The sequence below is a fragment of the Schistocerca americana genome, chromosome 5, assembly GCF_021461395.2.
Source record: "Schistocerca americana isolate TAMUIC-IGC-003095 chromosome 5, iqSchAmer2.1, whole genome shotgun sequence".
Classification (NCBI taxonomy): Eukaryota; Metazoa; Arthropoda; class Insecta; order Orthoptera; family Acrididae; genus Schistocerca; species Schistocerca americana.
The window spans coordinates 244,837,751-244,853,531 of NC_060123.1; the positions used below are offsets into that span (position 1 = coordinate 244,837,751).

At 41.7% G+C, this 15,781-nt stretch overlaps 1 protein-coding gene across 3 annotated transcripts in view; it reads left to right on the top strand.

The window, feature by feature from the left end:
* LOC124615508 (EH domain-binding protein 1-like) overlaps positions 1–15,781 on the top strand; it is a 206,554-nt gene that overhangs the window by 32,636 nt on the left and 158,137 nt on the right. For 2 of the 3 annotated variants that reach the window (XM_047143464.1, XM_047143466.1), the window contains exon 5: positions 15,504–15,602. The exons of the other annotated variant lie outside the window; for it this stretch is intronic. In XM_047143464.1, coding sequence (XP_046999420.1) covers positions 15,504–15,602 — 99 coding nt within the window. The remainder of the gene's footprint in view (positions 1–15,503; positions 15,603–15,781) is intronic. 3 annotated transcript variants of the gene reach the window in all.

Sequence of the window (15,781 nt, forward strand, 5' to 3'; positions counted from 1 at the left end):
TGCTCAGTTATCATTCAGTCGGACGTTTCCGAGTAAAACGTAATGATTGAAGAAGAGTGAGTCCATGAATGTAATCCCCAGGTTCAGTAATAAAGTATCCGACATAGAGAGAGAGAGAGAGAGAGAGAGAGAGAGTGAGTGAGTGAGTGAGTGAGTGAGTGTGTGTGTGTTCGTGTTTTGGTGAATCACAAGTTTAACAGGATTACATGTGTTATTGAGATATCATTCATTAAAGGTACATGCAAGTAAATTAATTTATATTTATTATATTATGGCGCGTGCCATTTATAAGTTAGACTTGACTCTAGCCCAAATATTTATAAGTGTCAATACAATTGAGGCACAGGGTTCTGCTGGCCAAGTGTAACTCTCAGCGCACAGAGAGATTGTACAACAGTTTTAAAAACAACTGCTTGATACTTTCCAAATGGTGAATAACTGTCATAATAGTCAAATAAACTTTCCCTGGATCTGTACTCATTTATTAAAACACATTATCTAGCCCCACAAGGGGTTGCTGCTCTTTGGTGGGTTTGTGCTTGGCTACCACGGGGCCCCAACCTTTGCAGCATCTTTTCCCTTCCATGCTGCATGTGTATCCTCTTGCTGTTCTTTCTCCCGTCCCTTGGGGAAAATGTCTGGGTTGTTTTTGGAAATGTATTCTGCATTTTCAGTAGTCAGTATCAGAATACTCTCCACTGTCCTTTTCTTCTTTCTTCATTCACCTTCTCCTATCCTTCCTCCACTTCGGCGTTTGATGTTCCTCTTTTTCTTCCTCCCTGTGCGCTCCTAAAGATCGGTCCATGCATCTGATGCATAACAGGTGACAGGGTTACGCGCAATTCCCAGCCCTGGGTTGACAGGTAGGGTTTGCGCGTACCCCTGGTATAGGCCAGGCCCAGGGAGGGGTGATTGCCTGAGCTGCTACCTTCCCAAATTGCTGACTGGTCCCTCTATAAGGTGTTCAGGTGGCCTGAGGCATGAACAGTCACTTAAGGTGGGTGTGCCTCATTCTGGAGGGGGATCCCAGTTGGAAGGATCGTGCCATTGGAGATGCTGGCAATCTTGGGGGATTTTCTCGCAGTGAGCCAATCACCTTCAGTCAGTGGCTACGAAACTTAAATGGTATGAGGCTAACGATTCAAAGACCCTCAGAGCTGCTCCAAAGCTCCTTGTGGTTTCATGTATTGAAGACAGCCAGTCCTTTGCTACAATACATCTGTTTATTATTCAGGAAGGTGTTGATGCAGTTGCTGGCTCTGTGAAATCCTGCTCTCATTTATACAGTGACACTTAGCTTTTGGAGACTACTACTGATTCTCAAGCACATCTACTGCTTGCAGCTTCACTCCTCTGTGGCTATCCTGTTCATGTCGAAGCCCATGGGATGCTGAATTCTTCCTGTTGTGTTATTTACACTAGGGTGCTCGATGGTCTGACCGAGGCAGAAATTAGAACGTACCTCTCTAATTGAGGTGTCATTGCTGTCCATTTGGTGATGAAAAATGTAGATGCCTCCTTAGTGCCCACATACTCTCTTTCTCAGTTTTGATAGAGTGGTTCTTCTGTTAAACATCGAAGCAGGTTATAAAGTTATCACAGTCAGCCTGTATACTCTAAACCCGATGCGCTGCTACTAGTGCCATCATTACAACCATACTAGTGTCCTGTCGACACCCAGCCAAATGTGTAACCTGTAGTAGGTGATTGTCTCCTTCTCCCTGCTGCATCAACTGCAGGTACGATGTCAAGTCAGTTGGTAGTGACTGAGGGAACTGTGGCTGCACAAGAGTTCATCACAGGCACCCCGTGTTCTCGTGTGAGAGTATCGTGGTGTCATTTTTTCAACAGGATAGTGCTTGTTCACACATGGTTTGTGGCTGTGGATGTTGAGGCACTCGTGTGGCTATTGAGAGACTCAGATCTCTCCATGATAGAATGTGTGGGACCAGCTTGGATATAAACTCCATTCCAGTGGCAGTATCCAGGATATCAAGGAACAATTAAAACATTCGTGGGGCAGCTTGTTAGCATGTTGTCAATGGCCTTGCTGCAGTGGTAGTACTGGTTCCTGTCAGACTTGGTTAGCACTCGGGTGGGGCACCGTCCGGGTCTGCCGAGTGCTGTTGGCGAGCGAGGTGCACTCAGCCCTTGTGAGGGCACTTGAGGAGCTACTTGATTGAGAAATAGTAGCAACAGTCACGAAAACTGACAATACCTGGGAGAGCAGTGTGCTGACCACATGCCCCTTTGTATCTGCATCCAGTGACTCACAAAGGCTGAGGACAACATGGAGGTTGGTCAGTTCAATTGGGCCTTTAAGGCCTGTTCAGATAGTGTTTTTTTGTTTCAAAAGAGCATAGAACGGCTTTGACATCTTTTCCAACCAAATTAAGGCATGCATCCAGCACAGAGGGGGTGAATGTCATACTGCCAAGTTCCTTATAAATAGGACTCAATTTTGCAATCACTGAAATAGCATCACATGCTCTCTGAATCCATGAAATTAATTTCATTTCATTTCCTTTCTTTGCCCGGCTGTGTGTTGTATCTCTGACTTGACGTGTTTCCAAGATCAGCTTATGGAGTTTAGTTGCTTGATCCTTAGTAGTGTTCTCAGTGTCTACCAATTGGCCATCCAATTTTACTATAGCTTCCAGTATGATATTTACAGCAACTACTTCCATTTCACAACTGATCAGTGAGCCTTCAGTGATGAATTATTCTTTTTGTTTTCTTACTACACCTACCACAAGTCTCGGAAACATAGTGTTATACAAGACAATACACTTTGTCATTTCTATTTCTCAGTTGGAATTTTGCTGCTCTCCACAATATGCATGAAGGCAGAACATTGCTGTTGATATCAGCGTGTGGATAAAGCTGCCGCTTGCTGTTTCACCCTGCCCGGCCGCAGACTGCTGCCGCTTAGTGATACCACAATGTTGCACTGGCAGTTTACTCTTTTCGAAATCACCATTATTTCCAGTTGTCTCCGTGTTTTGTGATGTTGCTTCAAAGATTGTTTGCCGTTGGTAACACATCTCTTTAATCATTTGAATATTGTTCGTACGTCATTCATTACTTGAACCATGACATTGAGCTCATACGCAATTTTATCTTATGCAAGCCTCCTTATTTCAACTTTATGCCACTGCTTTAAAAAAAATGGTAAATGCTTTTAAGCTACTAAATAGCTACCATGGTAAGTCCAAAAAAAATTCCACAGAATCTAAACTTGTTTTATTAAAACCCATTTGTTACTGTACTATTGAGTGTTACCATCATTGTTACCTTGGACATCAAGGTCTGATGATAGCCATAAATGTCTCAAATAATTTGGATTCATCTCGTGCTCCATTGCAATAGGATAAGGAAAGGAAATTATGAAATTTCATTGAGAGAATGGTAGGTGTAGAGGCATACAAGAGAAAAGAGTGGAGCAACTTCATGATTCCAGATGTCATCTGAGAACATTAATCTTCTGTGGGATAAGACTAACTATGCGAAGTTGGATTGCACTTACAATGTCTTCGTACTGTCTCAGCAGTGCTAACATGAATGGAATTAGGAGAGAGGGGAAGGATAGTGGGGAAAGGGGAAGGGTTAATTTGGTATGCGAGGAAATTGATGAATACCAGCAAGCACTGTGGAAAGGTAATGTAGTAAGCTAGTTATTCCCAGACTGGCTAGTGTGTGTGTGTGTGTGTGTGTGTGTGTGTGTGTGTGTGTGTGTGTGTGTGTGTGTGTGTGTGTGTGTGGGGGGGGGGGGGGGGGGAGAGGGGAGGGGGTAAAAAGCTTGAGAGTTGTGGCAGTAGACCGGATTGTCACACTAGTTTATTTATTTATTTATTTTTTTTTTTTTTACTGTATTATTGTAGCCTGCAGCAAAGATTCATAGCAGTTGTCTGATAAGTAAGAAAACTGAGATCTTTAGTTGAAATCGAAATTTGGTAACTCTTTTCCTTGTAGATATTGTAAGTTGGTTTTAGTTGCAAAAGAATGCTGGGCAGTATATGCAGGGGGTTTCAAAACAAATGTACTGGTTTTAGGGCCTTGCAGCTTTTATTACATTAAACTTACAGCTATAAATAATACACAGAATGAAAGAGCAACTCAAACAAGTTTTTCTTGCAAGTGTTTAATGCGAACACCATTCCTCATACAGAATCGTTAGGAGAGCGTCTGGTGTAATTGTTGCAGCACTGCTGTTTCTAAAGTTGGATCAGCTTGTGGCAGAGGCACAGAAACAATATCCTATATGACACACCAAAAGTAAAAATCTCGTGGTGTCAGCTTTTGTGTGAATGCCAGATCATGTGTGAATGTAGAGGTCATGCAGAACAAGTTCTGTCATCTCGGCCCTTGTGTCCAATCCAGTAGTTGTGTACAACGTTGTTTAACCAATCACGCATTTGAGTTTGTCATTGAGGCAGTTCGCTATCTTGCTGCCAAATAAATTTCTGTGCATCAGCTTCATCCAGTTGAGGGAATAGCCATAGTTCTAGCACATCACGATAAGAAACACCAGTTACAGTTGATTCGAAAAAGAAAGGCCCATAAACCTTCTGCCAGGATAAAGCACAAAAAATGTTCAATTTAAAGGAGTGATGTTGCAACTGTACAATCTCTTGGGGATTTGCTGACCGCCAAATGTACTCTTTATGCATTCGCATTTCTACTTTGGGGAAATGTTGATTCATCACTGAAAAAATACAATCCTGAAAAATCTTCATCATGCAGCAACTTTAATTTGCAAAATTGGCACATAAACCATAGTTTGTAAGTTTTAGAGGTTGTAACATCTGCAAACAATAAGGACACAGCTGTAGGCATCTCCTTAAGTCTCCCCACAGACATCACTAGAATTACTAATTTATGACTAGCCTTCTGAATTGATGTCTTGGGGCTATGTGTGAAACACTCTCACTCCTTCAACATGTTCTTCAGTAACTCTGTGTCATTCCATACTTATTTCTTTGTGCACAGGTATACAAACAAAACTGTTTGAGTACCAGTTTCATTTTGTGTATTACTTATAATTGCATGTAATTAATGCTACAAAGCCTTAAATTCCATATGTTATTTTGAAATGAAATTACACATAAAGTGTGTACCCTTGGAGAGTACTGCTACTGTACAGGGTGTCCCACCTAAACTTTTCACTGCCAGTATCTCTGGAACCACAATAGATATTTACAAATGGCTTTCACGGGTAACAATGTACGGCAGGGGCTCGCGAAAGTAAATACCGAGACACATTCTAAACTGTGAAAATATTGGTTTCAACATATACTTATGTTTTTTTTAAAGTGAACACCCCATTTTATTCCACATGCAGCCAGTAACACGAGAAATCACAATAATAATGGCATTGTTTACATTGCAATAGATCTGTTACTTCCTGAGAAATTGGAATGTGAAATTGACAGATGCAATGAACAAAACGCATCACTGTTGCACTTGCTGCAATGCATGTGTGACCCACACGTTGCTCGTAATCGTGATGTGATTGATGTATTATGATGCCACAGACACTGTACTTACATACTGCTAATATGTGGCCTGGGATTCATGTCACCCACAATGAAAACAAGGGCATGGTTTATTGAACTTTTTGACAGTAATAAAATGGACATAACAGTAATGAAATACCAATAACCAGCAGCCAGAGTAAACAAAATTAATGGCTGTCAAAGGGTCTCACAGGGGCTACATATTATTTGTACGTAGTTCTACATCAATTACAAGACGGCACGTGCTATGTACAGGACAGTCACTGAACATCTTTAATGACTGCAACACAATTGAACTGTTGCAGATGGTGCAATGCATACATAAACTAGTACTAACAAAACAAACATATATCTTCTCTGTAATACACAACATGTTTGCTGGTGTGCAATCACATACATGTCTTGCAGCCGAAACGCTACCATGTATGTTAGAAGAGATTGCCATTTGTTTGGCAACCGCGCTGTGCGCAATCCATCACAGCTCCATTCACAGCTGTCAGTGTTTGTGGTGTTATTGCAGCACATGCAGCAGTAATACGGGCTTTCACGTTGGCCATTATTGTTGGGACCTGCTGACAAGTGACATCTTTCACATGTCCCCAGAGAAAAAAAGTCCATATGGGTGAGGTCTGGTGACTGTGCTGCAAATACCTGAATGGGGCTGCCCCGTCCAATCCATTGTTGTAGGAATTGTTGGTTTATCACCTGTCGTGCCACCATGGCATTATGCGTAGGGCATCCATCATGATGATACTTTACACATATGAAGGGGTGCATCTTCAATTGGTCCAGGTAAGGTACATCTCGGGAACCGCTCATACTGTCGGCCATTAAGAGTGCCATCTTTGAAATATGGTCCAATGATGTGGTGTCCTACAATACCACACCATGCTTTGATGTTGATGTTCAACCCGGCGATTCCAATGTGGGTTTTCTCGTGACAGCAGTGCATATTGTGAAAGCTGACATTCCCATGGTTTTTAAACATGGCCTCATCAGTAAAAAGTACCCTATGCACAAATTCATAGCCTTGCTGCAGAACCCACTGACAGTATTCCAGTGAATGTCATTGCCATGGAGGACTTGATGCAGCACCATGTGATTGGGCGTTATCTGTGCCCGTGCAGAATATGCATAATGCTTGTTCGAAGGATTCCCATCTGTCTCTCCATTTCACGAATACTTACATGACAGTTTATTGCAGTAGCTGCCAGAAGAGCTACCTCTGTTGTTTCATGTGTTATGCCTCTGCTCCAGATATGCGTTCGTGGAGACAATCGCCCCGTCATGCGGAGTCTTGTAACAATATTCATAAATGTATGATGGGTCGAATAACATTTGTTAGGGTACCATTGGGCATACACCTGTGCCACAGATCTGCCATTTTGGTGACATTCTCCATAAAGTAATATTATGTCAGCCATTTCCTCTTTTGTGAATACCAGTTCAAATTCCTTGAACGGATGTACATATAATTTACGAGGGCAGTTCAATAAGTAATGCAACACATTTTTTTTTCTGAAACAGGGGTTGTTTTATTCAGCATTGAAATACACCAGGTTATTCCCCAATCTTTTAGCTACACAACACTATTTTTCAACATTATCTCCATTCAATGCTACGGCCTTACGCCACCTTGAAATGAGGGCCTGTATGCCTGCACGGTACCATTCCACTGGTCGATGTCGGAGCCAACGTCGTACTGCATCAATAACTTCATCATCCACGTAGTGCCTCCCACGGATTGCGTCCTTCATTGGGCCAAACATATGGAAATCCGACGGTGCGAGATCGGGGCTGTAGGGTGCATGAGGAAGAACAGTCCACTGAAGTTTTGTGAGCTCCTCTCGGGTGCGAAGACTTGTGTGAGGTCTTGGGTTGTCATGAAGAAGGAGAAGTTCGTTCAGATTTTTGTGCCTACGAACACGCTGAAGTCGTTTCTTCAATTTCTGAAGAGTAGCACAATACACTTCAGAGTTGATTGTTTGACCATGGGGAAGGACATTGAACAGAATAACCCCTTCAGTGTCCCAGAATTTGTAACCATGACTTTACCGGCTGAGGGTATGGCTTTAAACTTTTTCTTGGTAGGGGAGTGGGTGTGGCGCCACTCCATTGATTGCCGTTTTGTTTCAGGTTCGAAGTGATGAACCCATGTTTTATCACCTGTAACAATCTTTGATAAGAAATTGTCACCCTCAGCCACATGACGAGCAAGCAATTCCGCACAGATGGTTCTCCTTTGCTCTTTATGGTGTTCGGTTAGACAACGAGGGACCCAGCGGGAACAAACCTTTGAATATCCCAACTGGTGAACAATTGTGACAGCACTAATAACAGAGATGTCAAGTTGAGCACTGAGTAGTTTGATGGTGATCCGTCGATCATCTCGAACGAGTGTGTTCGCACGCTCCGCCATTGCAGGAGTCACAGCTGTGCACGGCCGGCCCGCACGCAGGAGATCAGACAGTCTTGCTTGACCTTGCGGCGATGATGACACACGCTTTGCCCAATGACTCACCGTGCTTTTGTCCACTGCCAGATCACTGTAGACATTCTGCAAGCGCCTATGAATATTTGAGATGCCCTGGTTTTCCACCAAAAGAAACTCGATCACTGCCCGTTGTTTGCAACGCACATCCGTTACAGACACCATTTTAACATCTCCGTACAGCGCTGCCACCTGTCGGAAGTCAATGAAACTATACGAGACGAAGCGGGAATGTTTGAAAATATTCCACAAGAAATTTCCGGTTTTTCAACCAAAATTGGCCGAGAAAAAAAAAGTGTTGCATTACTTATTGAACTGCCCTCGTAATATCACGATTACCAAAGTGACCCCAATTACAATGTACAGTCACTGGTGCTGTGTACCTCTGTGCACTTCCACACAGACCAGCCTGCTTCGCAATGAGTTGTTCCCACACACAGCGCTGATTGCGGCCCATTCCTGTACACAACTGCAGAGGGAAATATTTGACTTGGATGGTGTAATGGTGAGGTGTACACCAGCTGACTCTGTAGTCTGTACGTAGACAAAGACAGTATGAACAAGGGACACCATTATGTACATATCAATGTGTGTGGCAGGACTCCCTAATATTATTTTCTGTCCTTAGGATAACAGTGAAAGTAAGAATATGGACATCAATCACATTGTGATTACAAGCAATGTGCGGGTCACGCTTGCATCGCAGGAAGTGCAATAGTGGCGCATTTTGTTCATTTCACGCATCGACTTCACATTCCAAATTCTCAGGATGTAATTAACATATCCCGATGCAACCAACACCATTATTATTGTGGTTTCTCATGTTAATGATTGTGTGTAGAATAATGTGGGGTGTCAGTTTGTGTTGAAACCAATATTTGCACACTGTTTAGAAGGTCTCATAGTATTTACTATTGTGACTTCCAGCTGTAGTCATGCCTTGAAAGTTGTTTGTCAATCTCTATTGTTGTTCCAGAGATACTGGCAGTGAAAAGTTTAGGTGGAACACCCTTTATAATAGGTTTTATTATTATTTAAAAGTGAGTGCTGTTGTTCACTGCTGCACAATTTTTCATGCTTTGAATCTACTGAATTGGAATACCTAACTAATTTTGTGTAGTATAGATACAGGGGTTCTTGAACTTAGTTGAGGGAGAGAGATTTGTATCTTATACCATTCCTTCTGTTCTGCAAGTAATTACTATTTGGAAATCAGATAAAATTGAAAATTGTTTCTAAATTGGCTTCTCTATCTCCAAACGTAGGATAAAGAAGTATCTGGAAATCACTACCTTATCTGCTGTTCAGAAAACATGTAAATATTCACTATCAAATCATTTCATTGAACTTCACCTAGTAATTAGGTAATTGCCACCTGGTGATGTTTGATGATGAAACAAACCAGTAGTGAAAATTGAAATATTTTCAAAGAGCAGTGTAAATGGTGATTTCCATTTACTCTAAAGTATTTTGTATCTTCACAAATAAGTATAATTATTTCTGAGGATAGTATTTTATTCTACTGTTATTGATGTAACTGATTGATAAAATCTGAAAATGTACTGTCAGTTTTAGTACTACTTCTTAGTTTATTTACACTTTCGGACCCAGAGGACCACATGTGACACCAAGGCTCCTCTTCCACAGGATTGTGTTTCCTGTTTTGTGCCACCAGATAGCCCCTATGCCAATCTGCAACAAGATGTTTGGTTCACATCAGGTTTACAATATTTTGACAGTTGTAGCACTCATCTGGCCCACAATGTTGTAACCTCTGTTCTCCAGTGATATCATTTTGTACCGGAGCTTACAGCCTTGTGGGTGGATTAGATTTTTGTTAAACTGCTGGAGTTTGAAATTCCGTAACAGACTAAGAAATTTAGAAAGCTGACAGACTTACGTATGAATGGTTTTTGGCTTGGATCCTCATTTTGTTGTCTGCTTCATGCATTGCATCCTCTTTAAAGATAACCTCCAGATATTTAAGATCGTGAACCCTTCTTAAGATTTGGTTGTGACTACAAGTAGCTGGAGTGGGTATCTTGGATAAGCACGAGTTCTGGTTATCATCAGATAAGCTGGGCAGAGAAAAGGGCTGCATCATCACTGTGCAAGAAAAGTTTGTATTTTCTTTGTAGGCCAATCTGAAGATCCTTTAAACAATGTGAGATGTTACTAGCAAAATATAAAGTAATAAAACCTGTTTTGCAGTCAAGACTGTTTCTCTTCAAAACATTTATCACCACTTGCTGTCAAATCCTGCCATGAATTTGAAAAAATTATGTCACCAGTTATTCAATCTTAACTTCATTCACCAGAAAACAGGGCTTGCTCACTGCAGCTTCTACATTGTCTCTCACTGTATCAGTGATTCCTTAGATCTGGGAAATCGGATCATGTCATTGGCAGATGCTAGATACGTGATTTTTCTCACCTTCAACCTGGATCCCTGCTAGCTACCGGCAGGTGGGAAACATAAATGATCAATCAAATTATCTGTTTATGGTCTGTCAATTGTAGTCTATGATCACACAACCTAGCAAAATATTTCCTATTTATAAAGATTACATGTGTAAAGCGTAGTTTACACTATGACTCTAGACTGCACTACCGGCCTTACCAGGCACTCTATATGCGTGGCGCAGGTTTGTGTAACTCATTGGTGAAACTAAATAGTTTCGGCTTGGTACAAGTTCGGCAACACTAGCTGCACTCGTTCTGTGGGTAGATGTCATGTTGGTAAAGTGGTAAAGTGAAATACGAAGTTGGGAATGGAGGAGATTGTTTGCTTTTTGTAGATCTACGATGTGGAATACAAAAACAAGCAGTGACATGATGCTGCAATTGAGATTGTCCTAAACAGTCTGCATATAGATGGGTTGACAATATCTGAGCTGAAGAGCAAAAGTCATACAATTAGGAGCAATATACAATGAATTCAGAAAAATACAGATAAACAAAACATCTGGCTGTGGAACAGCTCATGTCTAAAAGGTTAAAATTCCATCTTTTGAATATACCGATTCTTTCTTAAGGTGATGTGTGTACAGGAAATTTGGAAACTAAATTCCCAAGTGCATTTTCCACTACAGGGTGAACTCTTGACAATTTGTAATTGAATATTCTTTCTTTGAAACTCAGTGGACCATGCTTTGATAAAGATTCCATTAAATGTGGTGTTAACAGAAATGCATCATCACCAGCTAAAAACTGTTTCTTCTGGCAGGCTGAGAGTTCTGGCTCTGTTGCCGGTTTTAGAGTACTGCTTGTAAAAATTTCACTGTCGGGTACGCTTCCTGATTCACCCAAAATTATTTGAAAAGTAATTACTGTCTGCAACTGCTAAGAGAACAGTGCTGAATTTGGCAGTATTGATTTTTTGAACACATTATAGGTATTGTAGAGATGAATATGATTCACCAATTGCTTGGCAACACACCCTCTGCCAGGCACTTAATTGTGATTTGCAGAGTATTCATGTAGACAGTTTAATTTGTAGTTTCAGTTGTGGCTACAATGCTTCATGCGTTACACTATCTTTCTTCATTATTGCATTATTAACTTCGTTTAGAAGAAATGTAAACTGATCTGGTGATTAGAATGAAATTTTCACTCTACAGCAGAGTGTGCGCTGATATGAAACTTCCTGGCAGGTTAAAACTGTGTGCCGAACTGAGACTCAAACTCGGGACCTTAGCTTTTCGCAGGCAAGTGAGGAGACGAGGCGGAATTAAAGCTGTGAGGACGGGACGTGAGTTATGCTTGGGTAGTTCAGTTGGTAGAGCACTTGCCCGGGAAAGGCAAAGGTCCCAAGTTCTAGTCTCGGTCCGGCACACAGTTTTAATCTGCCAGGAAGTTTCATGATCTTGTAATGTTTGTAGACAGAAATAACTTCTCAGGTCTTCCACAACAATTTCTTTCAGCAAGGGTGCTGACCAACTGAGCTTGATATCATTTGTTTAACCAGTTACAAACCCAAAAAATCTCTTGTTTCCTTTTTTATGCAGCGATTTCATGCTGACAAGTATTAATTTCGCTACAACTTATGCAGCTGCCAAAACTTCCAGACCTGAGTCCAGCACTCACAAAACAACGAAACTGGTGTGTACGCTGGTGTCGCTGTGTCTACAGCTATGTAAGAAACTACATGCACAGAACTCGTTTCTGGAAAAGATTGTGCAACCTAATGTCACTATGTATACTAGCCTTAGAAGTTCTTTGTGGACTTGTAAATCTACACTGATCGGCCAGAACGTTCGACCCCCAACCTACTATTAATATAATCCTGTCCAGGCGATAGCAACATCATCTGGTTAGGAATGACTGCTAGTGAACACGCACATGGTGCATTTAGTATCTGTGTGCTGTCCCTGTGCAAAGCACACGATCTATCTGAGTTTGACTGAGAGCAATTTGCAATGGCCTAAAGGCTCAGCACAAGCAGATAGGAAACTGCACGACTTGTTGGGTGTTCAAGCAGTACTGTGGTGAATGTCTTCAGCACATGGCAAAACTGAGCCAAAACTACATCCAGACATTGTGGATCGGGCGGCCACCTCATTACAGGTGTTGGACATTGTCGACTGTGTAGACTGGTAAAACAGGACAGGTAGTGAACCATTGCAGAACTAACATAAGACTTTAATGCTGGGCAGAATAAAAGTGTGTCTGAACACGCAGTGCACCAAACGCTCCTAATGATGGCCTTCTGCAGCCAACGACCCATGCATGTGCCATTATTAACACATTGCATTACTGAAATGGGCACTTGACCATTGGCAGCAGACATAGGTGCAGTGGCAGCGTTTTGTGTGGTATGATGGAGCCCAATACCTACTTCATCCTGCCAACGGAAAGGTGTGAATTCATCGTCTTCCAGGTGAACTATGGGACAGCTATGGCAGCTCCATTATGCTCTGTGAAGCACTCACGTGGGCATCCATGGGTCCAGTGGAGCTTGTGCAAGGCACCATGATGACCAAGGAGTATTATACACTGGTTGCAGACGACGTACACCTCCCCATGACGATCACGTTTCCTGATGGCAGTGCCATTTTTCAGTGAGATAATGGACCATTTCACAAGGCCATGAGTATGATGGAGAGGTTCGAGGGATGCAGTGGCGAGTTCCAATTGATGTGCTGGCCCCCCAACTTGACAGATCTGAACCCGAACACGTCTGGGATGTGGTTGGAAATAGTGTCAGAGCTCATCCCCCTGGCCAGGATGTACGGGAAATGGGTGACTTGTATGTGTGTATGTGGTGCCAACTCCCTCCAGTGACCTATGGGGGCTCATTGCTTCCACACCATAACATGTTTCTGCTGTTATCTGTGCCAAAGGACATACCAACTATTAGGTAGGTGGTCAAAATGTTCAGGCTGATCAGTGTAGCTCATAGCTTGTAACAAATGAACAAAGCAACAACAAACACTTTTGAAATTATAATGTTCATTCCCTAAACGCAATTTTAGTGGTGGCATTAGTTACTTCAGTCCACTTTGGCAGACAACCGAATTCTCAAAGCAGACGTAAATTATTTCCCGCTATACATAATTAAAACAGTTCAGACTGTTTATATGTATTAACTCACTTCCATATGAAACTTTCCAGTTCCTCTTAGATCACGCTTTCTGAAAAATTCTATGTTGCAGTGGACTCGCGAAATAATCAGTCTCCACAGTCGTACTAAATGGCCACTAGACACCTAAAAATCAATCACACAAATGTCACCAAAACTTGCACCCTTAAAAATGAGCTTCTCACGCTTTAAAGACCAGCTTAAATATGACTTGCCCACTACGTCTTTTTGTTTGCTTCCTGTTGGTTGCCGCTCTCATCTCTGCCCTACTATGCCAATCCATCCTAGTGATGTGCCTTATATTACAGTTTTGTACAACTCTGAACCAATTGGCCAAAAAGATTTATGCAATAGATCAGATTCAAATGCTGTGCAAATGACATCAGGAGCTGATGATCATGTCCCTCACAGTGATCCCTTCCCTCCATAAGCTCTGCCTTTTGATTTTCAGTATTATGATGCGTGAGTGAATATTCCAGCATGTGTTCACTTTAAGTTGGTTGTTCATTACCCTTAACCTGAACTGGATGAAACAAAACCTCTTTAATATTTAAAACACATATTGTTAGCCAACATTTTTTCCTTCACAGTAAGATTGTCAGTTTTTGTAATATAGTAGCTTGATTAAAATTATCCATTTCATACAGAACATCAGTCAGTTCATGGGTGCATCACAGATAAAACTTGGTGCCTAGTTTCACATTGCATCTACCTTCAGGACACAAGTTCTTATTACTAAAATGACGTGCGCACGAAAAGTTATATTTTGCCCACGCAGTACTAAAATTTGTGCTCGATTATGGTATGTGGGGACTACTGTGGGTGGGGTATGTATTGCTGCCCTGTGGTAGAAGTTGGGCAACAGCTGCCACTGTGGCACAAAATCCTATGAAGGAATTGGCATTGTAGGTGGCAGGCAGAGATGGCAGGTCACTGGGGCTGTAAGGTCCTGTGAAGGGCATAGAGCTGGCAGCAGGTGCAGCTCGGTCTTGAACCCATGGCTGCTGCTGCTGCTGGTGGTGCCCAGTTGTCTCACAGTCTAGTGTACCTCTGATGTTGCGGTGGTGCTGCTGCTGGTTTCCAGTGATGAGAAATGAGCACCTACCTCAAAGTGCAGACTTATTTATATGCCTCTTACACACATTTGTTTCACTGAAACCCGGCACCTATTTACATCACCCATAACAAGAGACTTATTCTGGTGTGACGACATTGCCCCATGTGCGACACACTTTCTGCTGCAAAGTACAGTTTACTGCTGCACTTGGTTATCCTGGCTTCATAATGCGCTGGCATGTCTGTCACTGTAACCCACATCTCGCAAAACTGGCAGTTACCAGCTTGTGCCTGTTAATGCAGCACTGCCTTGTGGGTTCCACCCAAAGTGACCTGACATTGAACATTCAGAATCAACTTCTCCGTACTGTAAAAGTGGAGTAGTTTCTTTGGAGTAGTTTCTTTGAAGCACAGCTTACCAAATGACACTGACTTTTTATGCCTATAAGTATTCGTAGATGGACAGCAGTATAAAATTGATGAATGTTGTGTGTTGTTCAAAATAAGTTTGTTCGTTGCTGTGGCTTAAAACAAAATTTGAACTGACATTTCTGAGATTTTAATCATTTTCTGGTTATGTAATTTTGAAAAGAAATAAATATTGTAATTTTTCTTTAAAGCGTATGTGAAGACCAAAATAAAAACAGTGTAGTGGATACCGGGAAAATTCGTAGAACTCTGGAATTATGGTCTGTCAAATTTTTGCATTTGGCTACTTGATATCCCTTCCTTTCCACCTATTCAGCACACACAACACATTATGCTCTTTACTTGCATGTGGGTCTAGTCAGAAATTCAGCCATTGCTATAATGTTCCTGTGGTGACATGTGACTGACTTGCTGCTGTTTCATTTTCCAGATAGTTCAAAACTTCAGGAAGTGGCAGATCTTGCAAATCAGATTGACTTGTTGACTAATAGTTTGAGTGAGTCAGAATTTGCTAGCACACCCATCAGTGGTAAGTATATAATGACATAGATGTTACATTCAGTTTTAGAAACAACAGATTTATTTAGTAATTAAAGGTAAAAAACCACAGAAAATATTTCTGGAACATTATATTTTTTTGTAATTTAATGGTTTCAAAAGCGAACAGTGGAAGCAAGAAATGAATACTGCAGGAAGAAAGTGGGTAAG